General features: G+C 50.3%; 1 protein-coding gene across 5 annotated transcripts in view; it reads right to left on the bottom strand.

Annotated features, from left to right (window-relative positions):
- The window catches only part of STK4 (serine/threonine kinase 4), a 1,472,593-nt gene that overhangs the window by 679,145 nt on the left and 769,732 nt on the right, over positions 1 to 23,716 (bottom strand). For all 5 annotated transcript variants that reach the window (XM_069651354.1, XM_069651352.1, XM_069651353.1 and 2 more), the window contains one exon: positions 6,264 to 6,401. In XM_069651354.1, coding sequence (XP_069507455.1) covers positions 6,264 to 6,401 — 138 coding nt within the window. The remainder of the gene's footprint in view (positions 1 to 6,263; positions 6,402 to 23,716) is intronic.

Here is a 23,716-nt window from a genome sequence, read left to right as displayed (position 1 = left end):
CCTTTGCTTCTTTCCTTCTTTCTAGTTGCTCCAGGTTCGAGGCGGTCGTGGCAGAAGGCTGGATGCTGCTGCTGGCACGGTGAACGTTACGCTGCTGGATGCAGAATAACGCAAAGCCTCCAAAGTAGTCCCAGGTAGGTATTCCTCCCCGACCACAACCGAGTAACAAAATAGTCCCTAAGGTAAAGTAGTCCCTTCCAGGCCTCACATGGGCTTGGATTTTCTTGCAGCATGGTCTGCATCAGGTAAGTGTGCACTTATGAGCCTGGCGCATAAGGCGCCAGGATTGATGTCCCATATGAGCCTGACGCCATTGGCGCCAGGACTGAACCCAGACAGCCCCTAGCAGGGTTTTGCTGGGTTTTTTCAAGGCAACATGATGCCTGCTCCCGGGGCTGATGGACGTGGTCTGGATGCCCGGGGGTATGCATCATGACATCATCTGCCGATGACGTGGCTCCATGTTCCATTTCCCCCACACCTTCTATCGACTCCATGCCGATTGTGCTGGCGCAGGTTTCTTCCCAGTGGCTGAGTTGTATTGGAGAATTAGAGCCACCGCCAGTAGGCAGGCCATGGCTCCGGTTGGCCGACAAGATATTGTGCACTCTGAGGCGCAGATCGTCCAGATGTTTTAAGTCGTCATTTACTGTGCGGGCGGTGTTGCCAACCGCACTCACTTTCTGGGCTACTAGCTCCCAAATCTCTTTCTTTAGCTGTGCTGCTCTTTTCAGGTCATTTGCAAAGACCACCTCTGCATTTTCAGAGTGTCAGCAAGCATTGTCAGTTCATCCTGCGAGAACTGCTCCTTCCGCTGCCGGGATGACCCTTTCTTAACTGCCTTTGGCATGATGCTGGTGGTGTAGAAGATGTTGTGGTGTCGGATTGAGGCTCCAGCTCCTGTGCATCGAGGATGGCAAGGATTGTGTTTTTCAAGACGGCTGCCGTGCCGTTTCCCATTCTGGCGCGATGACGTTAATTCCGGTTCCGGTATTAGCAGTGCCCGCTATTAGCAGTGGCCGCTTAATGCCGGAACCGTTGATGCCAGGCCTGTTATTTAGAGGTGGACGACGGCGGAAGGGCTGTCTGCGCTTTCCATGATGCTGCTAAGGTTTTTTTTTGGGACTTTTGCGGCAAGCCGGTACTGTTGATACTGGCATGCCGCTACATGCATGCACGCATACTTGTAATCGGCCGCTGTTAGCAGGGTCATTGCTACACAGACACAATATTACCTCCATGCCGGTAAAAACAGTTTTTTACCGGAAATCTCGTAATGACCTCCACCATCTTGAATTTCTGCAAAGGTAGGTAAAGATTCAGGGAAGACAGATACAACACCACATGCAGGCCCACCTGGTTCTTCTGGATAGCGAAGATGCAGGAGTAAAAGCCATGCCCCTGGTGGGGTGGGGGGAGCTTGCTCTACCACTTCGCTCTGTATGAGGGTGCCAATTTCTGCTAGCAGTGATGGTGTGCCGATCTGTGGGAGGGGAAGTTGAAGGGGGAGAAGGAAGAGGTAACTGGAAGCCACAGGACACCACTGCAATGACCCAAGCGTCTGCAAACTTTGCCCGCCAAACCTGACTGTGCAGGGCCAGCCTGCCCCCAACTGGGGTGGTGTGGGACTGAAACACATCGGCATTGTTTTTTATGGTCAGAGGCTGAGGAGGAGGAGGGGGACTGGAAGAACCCCTTATTAGATGCCTTGTGGTATTTTCTCCTGTGCTGACTTGGAGACCTGTCTGGCTGTCTGGCTTTGCGGTCCTGGAACCCACGGAAGCCGCCAAATGAACAGCCCTTGTCTGAGCGGGACTGTGAGAATGGTTTATGTGCCGGTTTGGTAAGAATGGCCAAAGACTTAGCAGTCCTGGAGCTGTTCTTCTTCTTATCGAGCTCCTCATTAGTGGAGAAGTGGAAGAGATCACCACCCTCAAACGGAAGGTCCAAGATCCTATCCTGCACATCTGGGTTGAACCGGGTAGTTTCAGCCAGGCCGTCCGCATCATGCCAGACAGATTGCCCTGTTAGCCGTGTCGATGTGGTCCACAGACGCTTCCATGATGTCCTGAGCCAAGAGCTTGGCCTCAGCTAGGCCAGCTTTGAAAAAGGCTTGCTTGTTCTTAGTAGACCTTCATGCCGTAGGATTCGAGGGTCGTTTCTTCCTTGTTCAGGAGGGCAGTTGTGGCGGTACTGGATGACGAAGCCTGGGACTTGGCAAACATGGATGCTGCATCGATTACTGAAGACAGAGGTTACAGATGCGTAGAGAGTATTATGCTGTCCCCCAGCTTCTTGTTGATGGGCTGAGTGGAATGGGGCTTGAGCCAGCCCTTTTTGGCCAAGGCCTCCACACCCTTTTGTAGGGGGATGCCAGACCTAGCCTTCACTCTGATTCTCAGGACCTCTGCCAGAACTCCAACTTCCTGGAGCTCCTTCAGCAGCCGGAGGATACCCAGGTATTCCGACAGGCCGGCAATCCTGTCATGGAATGCTTTTGCTGATAAGGGGGCATCCTGCTCCTCTGCATCTGTGTCCTGGTCCTCTGTCACCAGGGTGGGGAGGAGGGGCATGGCGCCAGTCACCTGTTGGGCTTCCTCTGTGGTGTGGGTCTGGACCTGCACCACGGTTGCTGGATCCTCAGCACTGGGCTGTTGTAGTGGTGGAGCCGGAGGAGGAGGCATGGGCTGTGTTGCCGTGGGCTGTGCCGGTGGGTGGGGGCAACATGTCCTTAATAATGCCGAGGATTGAGCCCTTTTGCGGGGACTGCATGACGGACATGAATTTGTCCCAGAAACTTGTCCTTACAGGCTGGCTGTGCGCGATCTTGCACAGTAGGAGGGGGCGAATATGCCAGCTGCTTCCCCAGCCCCTGCCCATAGATGGGGTCACTGTACCTGGACCCCGAGATGGTGGGATAAGACGTGGACCAGGTGACATGGGTCAGTGGTACCCAGTCTGTCCTAGGGGGCAAACCGTCTCCTTTGCTGATCTGTTGGATGGCGGGCATCTGCACCTGCCTGCGAGACTTCCCGCCTTTGCTTCTTGGGAGTGGCAGCCATTTTGTCTCAAGCCGCTGCCATTTTATCTGCGCCTTTAGCACATGGATCTGTAGCTGACGTGTTCCCGGGCTCTGCCTGCATGCCAGACTGCACCGGCTCAGCCACTTCCTGCACCACAGGTATACACGCGGTAGGCTGTGCGACCTCGGCCTCCCAGCCGGTAGTGCTGGGCCTGCGTGAAGGCACCCTGTCGAGTAAGGACCCGGTATCAGGGCGATGCCCCTCAGGACGGGGTCCTGGTGGTAGCAGACCTCACAGGCCCCTCGGCTGCAGGACCGCTAGGGCCCTTGGACCCCTCGGCCGTGTGACCGGTAGCTGCGTGAGCCTCGGTGCTCCCTGAGCCAGTGCAAGGGCCGGACTGACCCTTCCCGCCAGAAGGCTTCTCTGGGAAGGAGTCGCCTCTGCAGGGTGAAAAAAAGCAGTTAAGATAAAATTCCGGGGCGAAGCATGTGGAATTCTGAGGCTAAGCCTCACCCAGGAGCGCTGGGGGAGCGATCCGATTCCGTTGACGCGGAAAAGGGGACTGGGGTGTGGTGCCAGTGATTGGGATCAAGGGAGCCCGCACTCCTTGGGCCGTGCCTCGTGTGCCAGTAAATTTAAAGGGGAAGTGTCTGTTTCTGGTGGAAAAGAGGTTCCGTTCCCGTCCCTCACGAGGGACGCCCATACAGGATAGAGGAAAGGGCACGGGGCGTAGGAGTGATATCAGACATCTGTTTCTCTGCAATCCTCGCCGAACCCTACTCCCAACTTTTGCAAATTAATGTACCATAGGAATATTTATGGACTCTAGTCTTTCAAAAAACAACCATTATCTCGCCCGATCTTCTTTGGAAATGTTTTAATCTCAAACAGACAGTGCAGACCTAGGTCTGGTAACCGCAGGTATGAGCCCAATATCTACTCCAGATAAGTTTAGCACTGTGAGTCCATGATGGTGGTGGCTTGCACAGTATGCATGACTATTTTTAAACTTTGTTACATCAGACTGCAGACAATGTTTCCATTTGTTTCATAATTAATTGTGGAAACTCATTGTACCCTGTGCTCGTTAAGAGTGTCCCATCAACACTTCACAGTCCAGGACTCTGCTGTCCGTCTTACTTCAGGCACTAGCAAAGGAAATGTACTTTAGCCCTTTGTATCATGGCTGAATGTGGTTCCCCCGCTGGCTGGTGACATGGTGCTGCATGATGATTAAGTCCCTCAGCAGCCCTTCCTTGTATAGTGCTGTCTAATCGCCATTCAAAATTGGTGTGCCTCCAACGATCTCTGTTGAAATGCTAATAAAACTGAGATCCTCCTCATCGGCACACCCTCTCCTTCCTTCCACCTTACTCTCTGGCCTGCCTCCCTCGGCCCTCCTCTGGCCCCTATCTGCGTGCGAAGCAAAGAACCTCGGGGTCATCTTTGATTCCACATTATCCTTCTCCTCACACATCTCTGAAGTCTCAAAAAAAATCTAACTTCTTACTACACCTGCTCAGAGGTACCTTTCCCTTCCTCTCCTTCCCACAGAAGCTCACTGTCTCCCAAGCTCTGATTCTCTCTAAACTGGACTACTGTAACAGCCTCTTTCTAAAGCTACCTGCCTCCACCCTCCGCCCTCTACAGCTAATCCAGAACAGAACTGCGAGACTTGTCCTTGGTCTCATCGTATCTCTCCAGCACTGAAATCCCTCCATTGGCTCCCAGTGGATGCAAGGATTAAATTTAAAACCTTTTGCATTGTCCACAAGGCTTTCTGGGGCCTGGGTCCAAAATACCTTCAACTATCCCTCCGTAAATACCTCTTTTCTCAAGCCCTTTGCTCCTCTACTTCAAACTCCCTCAGGGTCAGACGCTTTTCTAAGAAACGTGCAGGGGGCAGATCTCTATCCTCGGCCGGAGCCTCCCTTTGGAACGGCCTCCCTGCTACCCTGAAACTGGAGGAAAACTATCTACGATTCCAGAAGCTCCTTAAGACCTTCCTCTTCGCATCTGCCTTTGCCACTCTCCTCCCCTGTTGATCTGCTTTCTCTTCTCAGCACTGCCTCACCTGCCAACGGGGCCCCCTTGGCTCAGCTACCTGCCCTCCCGGACATCCTCCGGCACTGCCTCCCGGCCACCCCTGCACCGGGGCCTGTTATCTGTACCCTTACAGGTCCCCCCACTCCTCTCCTGCACTTATCAGATGCTATCTGACTTGCCCTGCACTGCACCCTTCACTGGCTGCACTAATCGCTGCTCTTATCACCTTATTTATTCACTTATTTATCCACTAACTTATTATTTATCCTATGCCTTACACTTCTTTGCCCCCCTCCCTTTTTATGTTGCACTTTCCCCCTTTCCCTTTCCCATGCACTTGCGCGTTCTCAATGTCACTGGGCCTAGTAAGATGGTTTGTTTTTGTTTTCTCCCCTGCTCCCCCCCCCCCTTTGCCTGGTCGCGCTCTGAAACACCTGTATATGGGCGCGATATAAATAAAATATCATATCATATCAGAGCATGGTTACAGTACTAAGTATTTGATCAATATATCCCAGTGAGTTTACATGCAATAAGGCCAAGTACCAAAAGGAGGAACCTGTATGTGACAGGCTTCCATTCTGTGGGACACAACGCCCAATCTAAAACTGTCACTATCAGCGTTCTTGTATTACTACTTTTCCCATCACTCCTTTTCTATTTGTATCATTTAGAAAAATCCCATCATGAACAAGTTGAAGCATCATAATGTGCTTTCTAAAAGAAATATAATGTGGACATCAGCGCATACTGGAGTTTTAATTATACACATCTCCCTGTGGCTTGTTCAATTAATAATAATTCATTATTTCTAAGCATTTGTGCTATTTTGGCACAGAATAATATTTCAAAATCGCTCGCTTTATCAATGTTGACATGAAAAGAAATATATTGTCACAGTAACAACGGGATTTTGGAAAATGAAAAATATGATTTGAAAATGATATGCTACGTTATTTCTAACGAGGTTAATACCCAGAGGTTTCTAAGCGTGGACCCGGGGATTGAACATGTGTTGCTCTGTGTCTTCTTGCTTCCAAAGCGAGCACGTTGTCCCCGACCTATCCTCTCGAGACCACAATTTGCATCTGCTAAATTTGAAGCTGCTGTTGCTTCCCTAAAGCATACTGATCAATGATTTAAAAGTAGTAGCCACAGAAAAGATTGTGAGCATGATTTTTGATAGCACTATACCTGTAAAAGCTGAGTCGCAGTGGCCCTTTGTTCCGGGTTTTTCACAAGACACTGCTTTACAAAATCTATGAAATCATGCGACCAATGTTCTGGTTTCCGAAATGTTGGAGGGGGGTTAGTGGGGATCATGAAGATCGCCTAACATTAGGGGAAAAACAAATGAACAACGTTAGTTGTTATGCCGAGTTCCACAAGTAACAATGACAGAAGATTAATGTCAAACATGCAAGATAACACACTGAAGCCAAACTTTAAGAGTCAGTTATCGAATACAGTAGTACAAGTGCATTTATAGTTCATGCATCAGAATCCATTACGGTGCAATAAAGGCTACGACAGCACCTACTAAATAGAAAGTGTTGCTTAGTAATTAGTGCTTCATAAAATCTTTGGCACTTAGAAAAACTAATATATACAGTTCTAAAAGGCAGAACACGTCCATAATATTTTAATTTCAAAGTGCTGCCCCGTTTTCAGTTGGCTCGAAGAGATTGGGATGCTGCAAGAGGGCAATGATTAGAATTATTTAACCCATTCAGGGTTCATGGCTTTCGGGCATAAATAGTTGGTCTAGCAATGGATCCTGGTTCGAGGGTGTTTTGGCTGGCACTTCGGGTGTTTGCCCTGCATGCTGTCCATCCTTTGGCAGCTCACAAGAGGCTCTCTTCTCCAGCGCCTTCACCATGGGCACGCTCGCTGCAAGCCACTGGCCACATGCTCCCCTCTTCATCAGCTCATGATGCCTCCATGGTCTGCTTTCCTCCTCTGCTCCACAGCTCTAATGGCCGTCCTTTGCACGCCTGCACGCTGCCCATACCGCGATGTAAACTACAAAGACTATGCCTACACACGTTGAGTACCGGTGGGGCCTGCCTTAGGAATAGCAGGGCCATGGGCGGAAAACGGTGCGTGCGCACCCCCTGTATTTGCATAAATAATGACATCAGTGATATTACAGAAGATTATACTACAGAATGAGTTTCCAAAACACAATGGTGTCATGGGAAGTTAAATTAAAAACAAAGTGCCATGAGTAAGGCAGGAGAAAAATAAACTGACGTCCAGTATATTAATTTATTCACTATGTGGAAATATCAGGAGTGAGGCTTTTTTTGAAGTAGCAGGCAGTGTGAGCTAAATGCCTAAAAAAATCCTTTTAATTTGGGCAGATAAGGCATAGTGAGATAAAAGGATTTGGTGAGGAGCACACACTTTGGTTAAGTGGAGAAGCCTTGATTTGAGAACAGTCTGCAATTCAGGATCTTGAACACCTCTCTTCACAGATGTAATTGGTAGAAATTTTGTTTGCAAAAGGTCTTTTTGAAACTTTTGTATGAAAACACTATTTAACTGGAAATATGGTGATTGGCCCTCATTACGACCCTGGCGGAAAGCGAAAAACGATGGCGGAAATGCAATACCGCCATCGAATAGCGCTCGGTGCGACTATGACCCGTCACCGTAAAGTACGATGCCATTAGCGACACCGTAGTGAACGCCAACGCTAACTGCACCAAGTACGCGCGCGCGCGCCATGCCAAACCGTAATTAGCACCATGGCGCAAGGGTACGCGAATTCCGACCCTAGCGGACATGTACCTAACGCCATCAAGCACGGCGGAAAGTACCATTCCGCCATGGTGAGAAGTACGGCATCGCGAATCAACCGTAAACGGCCCCACTGAGTGCCTGTACACCGCTCCCTGGCCACATAGTACAACTCCCCGTAGGTGCAACGAAGTCACAATGCAACCAGTGAAATGTACAAGTCACCCATGCATGCCAACGAACAAAAGAATCACAAGAGGGGCCAATGGGAGCTGCAGGGCACAGATGGCACGAATACAGAAGCTATACCAATGGACATGACCTCAGTCTCCCACCAAGAAACGCACGCAAACACAGGCAGCATAATTCCGATAATCACATCATTCCACCAATCCACCTGGCTGACCGGCATCTGTTACACAAAACCTACCCCCCGCCCCTGAGCATGACATCATCCAAACAGTCATATTGGCAGCCCTCACCCCTGACCTCACTGGGCTTCGTAGGCAAACGCGCCCAGCACAGTACCACGCAACTATACTCCGAAGCTGGAACCCAATGCAGATCTCCTCACAATACATCGCTCCCCAAATAGGAATATGCCACATCACTTGCAAAGAAGAACGCTACACGGCCCATATCAGAATAGAAATTTAATGCACAACAGATTCACCAAGCCCATACAGCCATTAGGCCATAAACTCCAAAACACATTTCACCATTGTGGGCTGCATCCGCAAGAAATGACCAGCTACTTCCTGTGTGACGCCCTGTTCCCTCATGGTACACAGGGGCTACATTCCGTACGAAAAGGCAACATGGAAGCGCCTAGAACCGCAGGGCCGTCCCAATAGGGAGGCACTAGTCCAGCTGAAAGGCCGAAATGTTGCTCCGAGCCACTAGTACTGCGTAAGGGCATGTGGCCCATTGGCGATCGTCCCATAAGATCGTAATGCTGCTCCACTGATTAACATGAAGCAGCAGGTGTCGGGAGTAAAACCCATCTGCAGGAGTGGCATACAGATGGCAGTGGCAAAAGGGGAGGAGATACCTGTCAACCAAAAGAAAAGAAAAAGAAAAGAATGGCCATCAGAACTACATTCGAACAACTCACTTCAATGATCACACTAGATCCACAGCCATATGCATGCTAGCCCACTCCAAAGGATCATCACCACCCCAAAACCACTTGCGACTCATAACTATCCATATCGAGGTGAAAACACCATCACAAACGAGTGTACCTGTGCATGCGTCTGTGAAAACAGAATCCATCAGATGGGATTGGTAACGTGCATGGACACAAGTGTCTGAAGGCGCGTCGAGACAGGGAGGGCTCAACAAGGCCAGATAGACGATGGTCACACTATGGCAGCCCTGCATCACATAGCGCAGGGGAGGCGGACAGATTCCAAGAAGCCCTGTACATGGCAAACACTGTATCAAATCATCTGCCCATGCATCCATTCATCATTCCCTCATCCCGTAATGATAACGCCTGTTTCCATACTCACATAACATGTGAGAATTCCATTGTGTCTGTGCGTTATGCAGCCTGCAAAATCCACTGTGCCCCAGCCCGTAATTCCAGTGTTGTGAAGTAACATGTATTTGGGAACGTCCGGCCTCATCATCCACTTCGCTATTGCGCATCCCAAACTATTCATATCAATCATTGCATCCTCGCCATGGTCCCTGTCCCAAGGACACTGAACAATAGAACGTTATATTTGCAGTCAGACCTGTGGGCATCTCCTCGCCGCTAGCTGAAGACCGAAAGCGCCGCCCTTCAAATTCCTCATTTGCAACATCACGTCGAAAAGGCATCTGTGGCCGCTTGAAATCACAAATTAATCCATCTAGTGCGGCTGTGTGTGAAAATGGCAACTGCCTTCACCCACAAATGGGACGCCCCGCCCGTCGGTGCAACTCGGTACAGTGATGCATGAGGGCCCACCGTTACTCGAGTACTACGTTCCACTGACCCTTCACAAGTCTGTTCGCGACTGCAAAGAATGCATGTGAAACAATGGGACCATAGCCGAATGAACATATCAACCAATGTTACACGGCCATCGGGTACTAATACATGATTGTAATAGCAAGATGCCATTCCTCGAATTGCAGCGTTGTGTGCGGGACGTGCTCGCCCAAAGGGGAGAGCAGCTTGCACAGGTGGAATGAATCACCACAGGTGGAGGCCATACAGCCTGAAAACACATAAATTGCACGCCCAGTCTCCTCCCACAACCACTCCGAAATGCTACCGGCCGGACTCGCGATGTTGGCCCTGGGGGACCTGATAGCACTGCAAGTACTCCAACTCCAAGAAGAAGACGAACACCAACTACAACCGGCCGCACGGAGGAGACGCAGGAGGAGGAGGAGGGCAAGGCAGGGCCAGCAAGGGCCGCCAGCACAGCCACTACCACCACGCAGGCAGCCCGCAATCCCACGCCTCCGAGCACATCCGTTCAACCTCACTGATGAGCAGATCCACACCCTCTACCGTTTGGACCGGGACACCATAGCCGCCATTGTGGACATGACACAGGCTGACCTTGTCAGCATGATAGATAGCCCAACCGCCATCCCACCCCTACTGAAGGTGGTGTCTGTACTCCACTTCCTGGCCACAGGCACCTACCAGCACACAGTCGGACAGTTGCATGGCATTTCTCAGCCACTGTTCTCACGGACACTATTGCAAGTGCTCGATGCCCTCCTGCAGCACGCAGACGACTACATCTCTCTACCACGCTCGGAGCAGGAAATTACCAACACAAAAGTGGGATTCCATGCACTTGGCGGCATACCGGGTTGCATTGGTGCCATCGACTGCACCCATGTGGAATTGGTCGTCCCACATGTCATGGAGGGCCAGTACCGCAACCGAAAACAATTTCATTCACTGAATGTACAAATGGTGTGTGACTCCAACAGGATCATTACACATTGTTGTGCCCGATTCCCTGGATCAACCCATGATTCTATGGTCTTGAGGAACTCTACAATACCACGCTACATGGAGCGACACGCAGGGAACAGATCCTGGCTACTCGGTGAGTCTCATTTCATGCATGATGATGTGGGGTATGTGATGCGGCAATGACCTGGCAGGAAGGGGGGGGGTGCGTACGTAGCAATGGCATTCCACATAATTCGTTTATCGTCCACATACAGGTGATGCCGGATATCCACTGAAGAGATGGCTCCTCACACCAGTCCGGAACCCACGGGACCAGCATGAGGAGGACTACAACCATGCCCACTCACGTACCCGTGTAGTCATTGAACAGGCATTCGGCCTACTGAAGACCCGTTTCCGGTGCCTCAGCAGGTCTGGCGGGGCACTCCTGTACCGCCATGAGAAGGTTGCAAAGATGGTGATGGCATGTGTCATGCTCCACAACATGTGCGTACGTAGAAATGTGCCCATGCCCCCTGACGCAGAACTGCAAGCACCTGAAGATGGTCATGATGAGGGTGGGGATGTGGCAGCACCTCAAGGAGTCTGCGAGGCACAGGAGGGCCGTGAAATTCGTCAGCATCTCATAGATGCATGCTTCTAGCACTCACGCCTGGTGGCTGATACATGGACACGGGACTCGTGGCACTGTGTGTGTCTGGTACATGCACAATATGGACTGTACGCCTATGATGGCCTAGTACACAAAGATCATTGTCCACACATCTCATTGTTTGATCGTGCATTGTTTATGGCAGATGTGATATCATGTGGAACACCCTATCGACCCGCCACCCAAGTGAGCCCAACACACCCCCTCCACCCTCCTACCTCCCCCCCGAACACCAGTGTCCAAAGATGCTCATTGTCAGTGGGCAGTCGCTATTGCAAGCCCCCTCTGCGGGTATCAGGGGCACCCCTGCCTGTGGAGCGCAGGTTCCTCCCAGATCTACGTTGGGGGCTGCCCTGGACGGAACTTGCAACGGATGATGTCTCTGCCTGCTCACGCCCATGCATGTCCCTAAGGGTTTGTGAGAGCTCAGTGAGCACACGGCGCACTGCGGCAAGTTCGGCACATACGTCTTTGGACGTCGCATGCAGTTCCCCCCTCAGGCTCTCGGTGCTTCTCTCCATTTGGACTCTCAGGCTCTCGGTGCTACTCTCGATTTGTGCCCTAAGTGTCTCAGTTGATGTTTCTATGTCTGCCTTAGTGCCCCCACATCCATCGGCATGGTCCTTGAGGAGCGTGGCCAGTTGCTGCTGTTGCACGATTAACTGGTCGAGGGACTGTTGCCTCTGCTGGGCCATGGCCATTTGCGGTGGTGTCACAGAGGGGCTGTTCGCCTCATGTTGCCCTGCCACAGGGCTTGTGGGGGATGGCCAGTCGTCGTCTTGTGGGTGCCCCTGCGTGGTATCCTCATGGTGTACGGGATGGAACAGACAGGGGGATTGGGACAGGTCATGGATGGATCTGACTTCGACATCCCCGTCTTCTGTGTCGGAGCATGCTGCCATTAATGGGGTGTCACCTATGGTGCTGCTGCCACCAGAGGCAGTACCTTCTGTGGCATCCATTGGGGGGACCTGTGGTGGTGCTGTTGTGGGCATGCTGGCTGCTGGGGTGCCTGTTGATGTTCCCTCCTGTGTGCTGCCACTTGATATGTGCTGCTGCCGTGTCTTGATGCGTGCAGCTGAGGTGGAGGGTCTTTGGCCGTCGGTCTTGGCCCTCTTTGCAGGTGTGCTGGTAGGGGTGTCCTGGAGCTCGTCGTTTGGATCGGACCCTGTGGTGGAGTAAAGGAGGGCGAGCGTTATTAATGGGTCTGTGGGAATTGGAATGGCAATGTATCACATGCATTGGGGTGGTACCTGAGGGTGATTTGGGTCGGGGCCTTGGAGGTGCTTTCATTTGTGTGTGGAGTGAGGGTGCAGTTGTTTGGCAGCCTGCAGTTAGGGTGTGCCTGCTGCACGTGTAGTGGGTGTCATTGGGGTTTTTAATTATTTATGTATTTATTGTGGTTTTAAAGTGCGCTATCAGGCCAATGTGTGTGGACGTTCTCCTGGCCATGTGTTTCTGTTGCACTATGTGGGCACGTGGTACTTCACATGATTGTACATTGTGGTTTTGGCATTGTTTTATTTGGGCCACCTACCTGATTCTCCGGATGTCTGCACTCCTTTCTCCATCCCTCTGACAACCTCTATGCTCTCCATTCCAATGGTGGAGGCACAGATTTCTTCCCAGGGGGTCAGCTTGATGGGTGATTCCGACCCTCCCCCGGTGGCTGTGGCAATGTTGCGGTTGGCAGAAAGTATGCTACGGACGCGTATCCGCAGGTCGTCCCACCGCTTCCTGCATTGCTGTGGGTTGCGGGGTGCGGTCCCCACCGCACTTACCCGCTGTGCCACCAGGGCCCATATGGCCTTCTTGTTCGCAAGTGCCGTCCTGGTCATTTGCGTGGAGAAGACGGCGGCGGCATTCTCCTGGAGGGTCTCTGTTAGCACGGTGAGTTCCTCACGGGAGAAGTGGACCTGCCGCTTGCGGTCGCACGCTTTCTTCGCTACTTTTCCCATTTTTCTTGGTTTCACTAGGGTGGATGACGGGTTGGGATGTGTCTCAGGGTGGTGTTTTTAGTGGTTGTGTGTATTTTGTGGTTTTATAGGTGTACGGGGTGTTGTTTCCCGTTCCGGGCCCATGTTTTTACTTCCGTTTCCGTATATTTACGGTCGCCGTACTTTACGGTTGGCGCTCACTGCGGTGTCCGCTATGATGGGTGGCGGTATTGCACCTAGGGCGCCGTACGGCGGCGGTGTGGGCCGTTTTGGGGTCATTTCCGCCATCGCGGACTTTGCACTTCCGCCATGGCGTGGTGCTCGTGCCCGATGGGTCGGAATGGGCCGCACTTTGCTCCATCGTGCAATGGCGGAAACGCTATTTACGCTGTGGCGGTCCGGTCAGTCACTTTCCGCCAGGGTCGTAATGAGGGCCATTGTGTTTGCTAACTAAAGTTAACTACTGTTTTTGCGGTCGTTTGCCAATTTTTATTTTTATTTTTATAGTGTATATATTTGGCCATATTGTCCAAACTAGCAATACTCTTATTTCAGAAGCTACAGAAAAGCATTATTATGGCTATCAAAAACAAAAACGCGAAGCAAGTTCCAAGGATGTCATGTCAGGGCAGGGATTGGCCCTGTGGCAGTCAGGGCAGGTTGTGTATACGGCAGGATGGCCTTATAGTGCAGTGCGATAAAGGCTATTTACCTGGGAGGTCTTCAGGCAATTTTTTAGGTCTTCAAATGCTAACAAAATAAAGAGGGCTATAGTCTTTAAAAAAGTGAGGGGGCTCTATGATATATGCATAGGTGCAAAGTACATGGGGGCAGAGGGTGTATATAATTTTTTCTGGGAAAACTCCTGATAAAGCTGGCCATCTCCCAGCTTAATCTTCACACCGATTCTGTTGGTTGTCTCCATGACCACAGTCTGGCTTCAGAGCTGCCAGAAGCGCAGAAACTGCTCTCCTGAACATCAGTGAAGACCTGCTCTCCAACCTTGATTCTAATATCCCATCTGTCCTCATCCTACTTGATCTTTCTCTGCCTTTGACATGGTCAACCATGTCATCCTGCTCAATCACCTCCGTGATATAATCTGGGTATCATCGATCAGGTGTTGGCCTGGCTGACCTCCTTCCTCTTCAACAAAACCTCCCAGCTCCAACTTGGGTCCTTCCTTTCCTCTATCTCACTTTCCACCTGTGGTGTACCCCAGGGGTCTAATCTCTATCCCTGAATCTTCAACCAATACCTGGCACCGCTTACCCACTGCACTTCTGCTCTCTGTTCAAACTTTCAATGCTATGCGGATGACACCCAACTTGTTTTCAGGCTCCCCTCTGCCACCTCTTCTCCCTGTCTCATCTCCGACTGTCTGCAATCCAGGAGTGGTGCACCGACAACGACCTATGCTTTAATGCCAGCAAGACAGAGATCCTCCTCATCCGCACACCTGCACCTTCCTTTTCGGTCACTCTCTGGCCGGCGTTGCTTGGCCCTCTCCCTGCTCCCACTTGCGAGGATAAGAACCTCTGGGTCATCTTCAACTCTATGTTTTCCTTTTCTCCTCACATCTCTGACGTCTCAAAAAAGTCTACCAACTGCATCTCCTCAGAGGTATTCTTCCTTTCCTCTCCTTCACCCAGAAGCACACTGTCTCTAGAGCTCTGGTTCTCTCTCGGCTTGACTATTGCAACAGCCTCTTTCTAAATCTGCCTGCAACCACTCTGCGTCCTCTGCAGATCATCCAGAACAGGACTGCGAAACTTGTCCTTGGCCTCAAGCCCTGGGATCGTATCTCTCCAGCCCTGAAATCTCTTCATCAGCTTCCAGTGGCTGCACGGATTAAATTCAAGACCCTTTGCTTTGCCCACAAGGCTTTCTGGGGCCTTGAACAACAATACCTTCAACTCTCCCTCCGTAAATACATTCCTACTCGAGCTCTTTGCTCCTTCAGCTCCAACTCCCTCAGGGTCAGTCACTTCTCCAAGCAACAAGTTAGGGGTAGATCCCTTTCCTCGGCAGGGGCCTCCCTCTACAACAGCCTCCCTGCCTCTCTGAAACTTGAGCCATCTCTGGTTCTGGAAGACTCAAAACCTTCCTCTTTGCTTCTGCCTTTGCTCTTCCTCTCCGTTGCTAATCTGTCTGCTTTGGTACCGGGCACCTGGTTACCCTCTGATTTCGGGCCAGATCCCTTCCCTCCCAGCCACACACCTGCACTGCCTCCTGGCAACCCCTGCACTTGGATCTGTATCTGCAACCCTACAGTCCCCTTCCAGCACTTATCAGACACCCATTGTCTACACTTTATTCTCGCACTTACCCCACCTGCTTGCCACAGTACCTGTTGTTGTTCTATCACGTGTTCAGCACTTTTCCACTTCCTCCCTGCCCCTCGCACTTTCACCCTTCCCTCTGCCCTGCAGTTGCACGTTCTCAATGTCACTGGGCCTAGTAAGATCGTTGTTTTGTTCTCCCTTGTTTCCCCTCCATTGCCTTGTGGCGCTATGAACACTAGTGTATGGGCACGATACAAATAAAATATCATATCATAATGCACATCTAAATCACTGGTTGTGGCAGAGTGTCTGTCTCTTCTGCTGGCCTCAGGCTTGGTGATGTGTTAGCGTGCATCATGACAAATTAGCAAGTACTGCTCACTTCAAAATGGAAAGGGAGCATCATTAATGGACCAACTGACCCTTGGAGGGGGTGGGCAGGCCCAATCTGTTTGGTTTGCGGGTGCCGGAATAGCAGGGGATCCTATAACAGAATGCTGCAAATACAACTCTGAAAGTTAGGTGACTGTTGCTGGGATGTTATATGTTTAGACCTTCCTGTAAATCATAATCAAAATGTGCTGTAAAATGTGTTGTTTCGACCTGGGGATGGGAAGAGTACCCTGGCATCTCTCAGTGTGGGAATCTCTGGCCCCGTAGCGAAGATTAACCCATTGATATATGCACAGTAATTAACGTCTTACGCCACATCCTGGGCAAATATTCATGACTCACTTGCCACCTCATCCCCACGTTTGGTTTTCAACAATACTCTGTGTTATAAAGATAACTTGGAAAGTACACAAACCATAGCAAAGTATTCACACAAATATATAAATCCTTATAGAAATATGCTGGGAAAAATGTTACCATTGTGGCATTATTCCCCCCACCTTGAATGGAAGCCTCCCCTTAGCATTAGCCCCAGTGGCACTCTCCCACCTCATTCAGCCCACTTTCACTTGCACTCTCTCCTCTTTACCCTGCTCTTCCCTTCCCACCGTACCACTTTGCATTTCGCGCAGAAGGCTACTCCTCTTCCAGCCCCGCTCACACTTCTTGTTACTGCACTTGCAATATACAAATGTCACAAGTCCTAGTACGACCGTTATTGTTATCTTTCTCCCTTGTTTCCACCCCACTTATTTTGTCTTGTGGCGCACTGAAACCCCATTTGTTGTATAAGCGCCTTACCAATATCCAATATATAAAATAAATCAATTACCAGAATGCAATTTTGCAGAAGGCAAAACATTTCCTGTGGATATTTGAAAATGTACTTTCAAGACTTATAGACTCATAACAAAAGGTAATGTGTAAAAAGGTCACCTGTTTGTGTTTCAATGTTTGACAAAGGCATGCATCATATATAATGTCGGAAAATGTTACATTCTACCTAAAAACAAAAAAATTCGCTTTTTGAGGTGTTAAATATGAACACAAAAATAAAGCAGATAGATTAAAATGGTTTTGTGTGGTATGTTTAATTAACTGGTGCTTTGCCTTTGACTTTGCCTGTGCTTTCAAAATAAAAATGCCCGTTTACAGTTCTTAACATGGAAACGTTAAGAAGGTCGTACAAAACAATGGTATCTTAAATCGGCCATCACATAGCGGTAGTAGTGGCAGAAGTAGTAGTGTGATAGGAGGAGTAGATGCAAATTCCACCCAGGAATTCAGACACCATTCAGGTATGAATCCAGGTCTGGTCCCATTTCTGCAGCCCTTGCTTGCTCTAGGGATGCAGATGGAATGACAATATATGGAAACAACCAGGCCAAGGTCACTGTTCGAAGGATAAAGACTAGCAGCTGGATGCTGCACTAGAATTCGTACAGAGATTCCCTCTCGGTATGGACATCTCAGGGTACAGCAGGCTGTGCTCCACAAAGTTGTTTACATATCTAATGGGCTGCCACCAAGCAGTGGAGTCTACAGAGATAACTGTGCAAGACTAGGGGGCGTGGCTAACCGCCATGTGAAGAGGACACATCTCTGGTGAGCTCCGCGCGATGTGACCATAATTTGCTGCAATATATGCGTTTTGGAAGCCCAAGATACCTGTGCGCCACCACAACCATCGCTGGGAACATCTGAGGGACCCACCCGGGTTTTATTTTACGTCCAGGAGAGCCCTGCTGAGATCAAGACACTATGTAACGCACACCGCGGAGCCGAGTGAAAATGACGCCTGCCATCTGAAAACCCGTAACCCAGAGACCACCGACGCTGAGCTGAGGTCTGTGCCCGGGCAACCCCAGGACATCGAGGAGCAGACCGGAGACCCCTGCGTGTGGCCTGTGGCTTGTGAAGAGGGGACACCGCTGTGGTCAGCGTATGAGAGCGGCACTCTTAGGGGCACTGATACAGGGACCTCGAGGCCTCGCGGGAGGAGATTCCCCTGCAGAGCCAGAAGACAGTACGGGAGATGGCTTCCTGATTGTGGCGAGAAGGGCCAGCTGCTTCGGAGGGCTAAAAGCCCACTCCAAGGGCAGGGACGGAGGAGGCGTTGGAAAGGTGAAGCCGGTGCAGTAAAGGAGTGCACCTGGTGCCCGCAGACAGAGCTGCCTCTGCTAAAAATCACACGAGGTGAGGAGCAGCAGAAGGGAGCCCAGCTGGCCACCCGCATAACTGCCCCATGAACTGGGAGCCCGAGGACAGTGCAAGAGATGGCGTCCTGACTGTGGCGAGTGGGGCCAGCTGCGACGTGGGTGCAACTGTAGTCGTCGCCACTGCTGCGGAGGGCCCCTCAGACCCCACAAACTTCGTAGAGAACCTCTTGATTCAGGAGGTAGGAGCAGAGAAATTCTCGCAAGGCTTCACAATTGAAAAAGCCCATCGATCTCTTACCAAGCGACCGGCCCCCAGAGCCCCGCCCAGACCAGTGATAGCAAAAGTGCTAAATTATAAAGACAGAGAGACTATTTTGGACTTCTCTAGGTCGGGTGGCCAAATCCAAAGAGATTCGGCGAAGATAGCCATTTATCCCGACTATACCTTTCAGGTTCAAATGAAAAGAGCACAATTCATCTACTCCAAAGCCAGATTGAAAAAAGCCAGATTGCTCTACATGCTCCTATACCCTGCAAGACTAAAAGTGATACATAACAACAGAGCGCTTCTATTCGACACCCCAGCCGAGGCTTGAGAATGGATGGATGGGGAGCAGAGCCCAGACATTGAAGACAAAGGGCATAGACCGCGCTGAGCCGCGTCACGAGCGGCCACACGCTAGACCAGCAACCTACAAATGCAAAGAAGCAAATAGCAACCACACTTAAGCACAGCAGGACTGATTCTCTATAGGAGCAGCACCGGAGATGGAAGGTCTGCCCTTCAGCCCCCATAGCAGTTTCTTTTTTGGGTTTATTATACCCGCCCGTAGGGCACCACGAGACCAATGTGCGGTCAAATAGAGCGGAAACGGGGTAGTCATAACGGGGGAAAACTCGCTGGATTTTTTTTTCGTTTGGACCATTTGAAGTCACAGGGGGGAGGGAACATGGAAGTTGGTTTTAAAGTTGGGGTTAGAGTTGGGGAAGTTTTTTCAGGGGAACAGACAAGACCACTTAGAATGCCAAACAGCACCAAAGTCAGAAGAGAGGTCCCCGGAGGAGCCACCCTTGCGTTCATTTGGATACCCAAAACACATGGCAGACAATATTAGAATTATGTCATGGAATGTTAGGGGAATGAACAGCTTTGTTAAACAATGCCGTATCCACGCCCTACTTAAAAGAAGCAAGGTTGGAATTGCGTTGCTACAGGAGACACACTTGGATGCGCGCAAGCTAGAAGCACTAGCCAAGTCTCGGAGAGGGACCCTGGTAGGCTCCACTTATTCCACTTATGCTAGAGGGGTCCTGATCTGGATTGTTCCCACTATCCCCTTTAAGGTAATCAACACAAAAATCGACGACGAAGGCAGGATGGCCCTGTTTCATGGTTCCATGAAGGCAGGGAGACATGCCTAATCAACACTTACGCACCCAATCACGATGCCTTCCGCTCACTACACAGGCGACTCAGCCTTCATAGAGAATGCACCCTCATTTGGGGGAGGGAGACGACAACTGCACCCTGGATCCCCATACGGACAGATCGGATGACAAACACACACGTCCATCCCCACCCGCAAAAATACTACACACCCTGATGCAACAACTACGGCTAGCAGACCTTTGGCGCCAACAACACCCCGGAAAACGCGAGTATTCCTTCTACTCCACCCCCCACGCCGTCTATACTAGGTTAGACTACATATTAGTCAATGAGGAACGGCTAGCGCTGTTCGACGATGCACATTACCTATCCAGAGTATTAACTGACCACTCCCCACTAGTGACCAACTGGGTGGTGTTCCCGCCCAGGCCCCCTGTGCCCACGTGGAGGTTAAGAAGTGAAGCATTGCATGATGCAGCCTTTTGCGAACAGGTCAGGAGCAGCACACTTGACTTCTGGCAGGTACATTAAAATAGCGTGCAGCACATAGGCATGGTTTGGGAGGCATACAAAGTTGTCATGAGGGGTGAAATGCTGGCAAACATAGGAGGAACCCAGAGATCCATTTTAACCTCTCTTGCAAACACAGAAAAAGAGCTAGCCGAATTTAAAAGGGACACCTTAGAGCTAGAACACATGCAAAAGATGGTTGAGCTTAAACAGACCTGCCTAACGTACTGGGACAAGCTGGGAAAGCTCAGCTATACGAAACACATTGAGAGAACCCATGCCCTCAGAGACAAACCTGGGAAATTATTAGCATGGCTGTCACGGCTCGCTCCCTTCGCTCCCGTTCCCACCACTTGGGGGCATGTTTTGGGGTTTCTTCCCTACTGGACATTTCCTCCGAACCTTATGCTACAGTGTCCTGATGAATTGGGAGCGCTAAAACCTTATTTCCCAAATTACTTCCCTTCCGGATCCATCTCAGGTTTTTGGCAGCCAGCATGCTACTGCTACTATAATCAAATGACTATGCTTCCCAGAATGCCTGGCTCACTGCCTCACCTCCTCCCTTGCAGGACAAGGCTGGGTGGAGGATAGGCAACACCTGTGGCTGCAGGTGCAGCAGGCGACACGCCTGAGGGGTGTGCTCGTTAAGCAGCTTTAAAAGCCTCAGTCTGCTTCAGTCCAGCGCTGGTCATTGTTGCAGCGTTCCTGTCGTGACTGGTCCCTTGTTCCTAGTTTTTGTGCCCAGTTCTAGTTAGTGTTTCTTGTTCCTTGTCCTGGAATTCGTATTTGTATGCCTAATTGATTTCTGCCTTTTGGAAATCCCTTTCTCCCTTTCTCTGTCTGCAGGCAGCCTTTCTCTGAGCTTTCCTTTTGTTGTAGCCCAATTGCCTGTGTTCACTGTTTCCTAGAAATTGCCCTTTGCTACTGAAAGACTTGTTGCATTAATCTTTCCTTTACAGGTTTAGTTTCCTGCCTTTTCACCTTGGATGGGTGGGAAAGTTTCCCTTTTGAAATCGTTTTCACTGCTCCTGATCCTTGCCTTCTATTGGGATCCATGCCATGTTTTCCTTTACACTTTTACATTTATTTCCTATTTTATTATTAGGTGTGGGAAGCTGTTGTAACTAGCTCCTGTGTGATTATCTTTTGTTTTCCACACTGTATTATTCCTTCTTGCCTCTTGACTTGGGTTTAGGTATTTAGTCATCCTCACTCTTTGCCTTTACTGCCTTCTGGGTTCTTGTTTGATTTACAGGGTTGTGGGTTAGTACTGACTTTTGAGTGGTCTTTCCGGTCCTCGTGAATACGGACATCCAAGTGGTCTTTCCGGTCTTCGTGAGTACTGGCATTCATGTGGTCATTCCGGTCCTTGTGAGTACTGTTTCCAAATTCCTTATCCAGTACCGTCTAGAGTGTCAGCTTACAGATTCTGTCCCTGCTTGCCCTCTACGTGGGCTTAGCGCTGTCAGTATCTGTAATAGCATAGTGGGTAAGGAGTTTGCCGACTTTCCTTTCAGTCATAAGGAGGTTCTAAGTGCTTACCCTACATTCCTTTTCTTATAGTGGTATACACGAGTCTTGGGTATTGAATGCACGTTGTTATATTCAAGGTTGTTTACTGTGTATTTTGTGCACATTTCCCCTGCCATATCCATCGCCTTGTTCCTTTCCTGACAATGGCTCTACAAACGGGAAATCCCCAGGACACCTATCTGCCACGTCTGCGGGCCTGACGGCGCCGCAGTACACACGCAGCTAGGCATAAACGCGGTGTTTGCCGGGTTTTACCAGGAATTGTATGCCAGCACCCCATCCCCCACAGCCATCGAAATTGACGACGTCCTAGACATTGGGCCTCATTACGACCCAGACGGTAAGTTACCGCCTGGGTCGTACCTTTACCACCATGGCGTAAACTACTTTTACGCCATGGTGGTTGGCGGACTTACCGCCCCATTCCGAGGTTGGCGGGGCGGTAAGTCCCCAATCCACATTTACCCTTCCCCATTCCCATTTTTGCCCCATAGGGCATAATGGGAGTGGGGAAGGCGTTAATTACGCCACCATAAATTACGGTGGCGTAATTAACGTCAAGGTCCCTTAGCGCCATGGATTTTAACACCTGCTAAAAGCAGGTGTTAAAACCTCCATGGCGCTAAGGGACCTCGGAATCAGGCGGTAAGGGTCGGCGCTGTTTACGCCGCCGTAAACCCCTTACCGCCTGAGTCGTAATGAGGCCCATTATCAAACTACCTAGCTTGGACGTACACTTGGCCGAGTCTCTGGAGGTAATAGCCACTATTAGGTCCATACCCGCTTGGAAAGCCCCAGGTACTGACGGGCTCCCGTGGGCGTTTTATAAAGCATACAAGGACATTCTGGCACATCTCCTGGCCAGAGTGTTTAATGAAGTGTACGAAGTGGGCATCCTCTCAGACACCATGAAGGAAGCCATCATCATTACCCTATTGAAACCAGGCAAGGACGAAAAAGAGTGTGGCTCATCCAGGCCCCTGTCCATAACAAAATCCTAAAGGCACTACTGGCAAGGAGATTGCAGAGTAATCCCCCTTCTGATCCATCAGGATCAAACGGGATGCGTGCCCGGGCGATCCATCACTGAGAACCTACGCAGATTACATCATGTTATTTAATAGCACCAATGGCAAACTTGAGAAATGCGCATTGGCGTCTTTAAATGCCACTAAGGCTTTCCACTCGGTTAGATGGGAATGGTTATATGCGACCATGGCAAAAATGGGGATAGGCCCAGTCTTCCTAAAGTGGACCAAATTAATATGCACAGACCCTACGGCCAGAGTGCGCACAAACAATACATCCTCCGACAAATGGCACCTCCACAGGCGTACGCGGCAAGGCTGTCCACTCTCCCCCATGCTGTACATTTTAGCAGTCGAACCCGTGGCGGCATACCTGCGCCAGGAGTATGGCGATGGAGGTATAGTGATTGACGGGGTGACAGACCTGGTGTCAATGTACGCCGACAATACACTCCTATATTTAAACAACACAGAACACATACTACCATACATCCTAGAGACGCTGGAGGGTTTCAAAGATTCACGGGGATCCAAATCAACAATGAAAAATCATGCCTCTACCCCCTGCCCGCCCTGAACAGGGACACCCCCGACATACTCCCCCAATGGCCTTTCAATGGACGACCACATCCTTCAATACTTGGGGAGCACAATTCACTGGGACCCCAATATGGAACACACTTTAAACACAGTTAGAGCCAAGGGAAACCTAGAAAAATCAATGGCCTTTTGGGGGAAATTGCTGCTTTTGGTGGCGGGAAGAGCTGGACTCTTAAAAATGGTAGCACTGCCCCGACTACTACATCATTTTACCAACATCCCATTCAACATCCCCCCACACTTTTTCACAGAGGTAAACAAACTCTGCAGGAGATTTCTTTGGCAAGGAGGCAGAAATAGAGTCTCGTCAGAGGTGCTGCAAAGACCCTATGACAGGGGAGGACTGAAAATCCCCAACTTCGAACTGTATTACTTGGCAGCCCAATTAAAACATGTCATACAATGGATGGCTGATGAAACCACATTTGACACCCGACTTCTGCAACCAACCGTCTCCCAGCTGCTGCTCAGAGACTTATTCTGGGT

This window comes from Ambystoma mexicanum, chromosome 3p (assembly GCF_040938575.1).
Source record: "Ambystoma mexicanum isolate Mex_15411 chromosome 3p, UKY_AmexF1_1, whole genome shotgun sequence".
NCBI lineage: Eukaryota > Metazoa > Chordata > Amphibia > Caudata > Ambystomatidae > Ambystoma > Ambystoma mexicanum.
The sequence above is the reverse complement of the archived record's forward strand: the minus strand, read 5'-3'. Positions and strand labels throughout refer to the sequence as shown.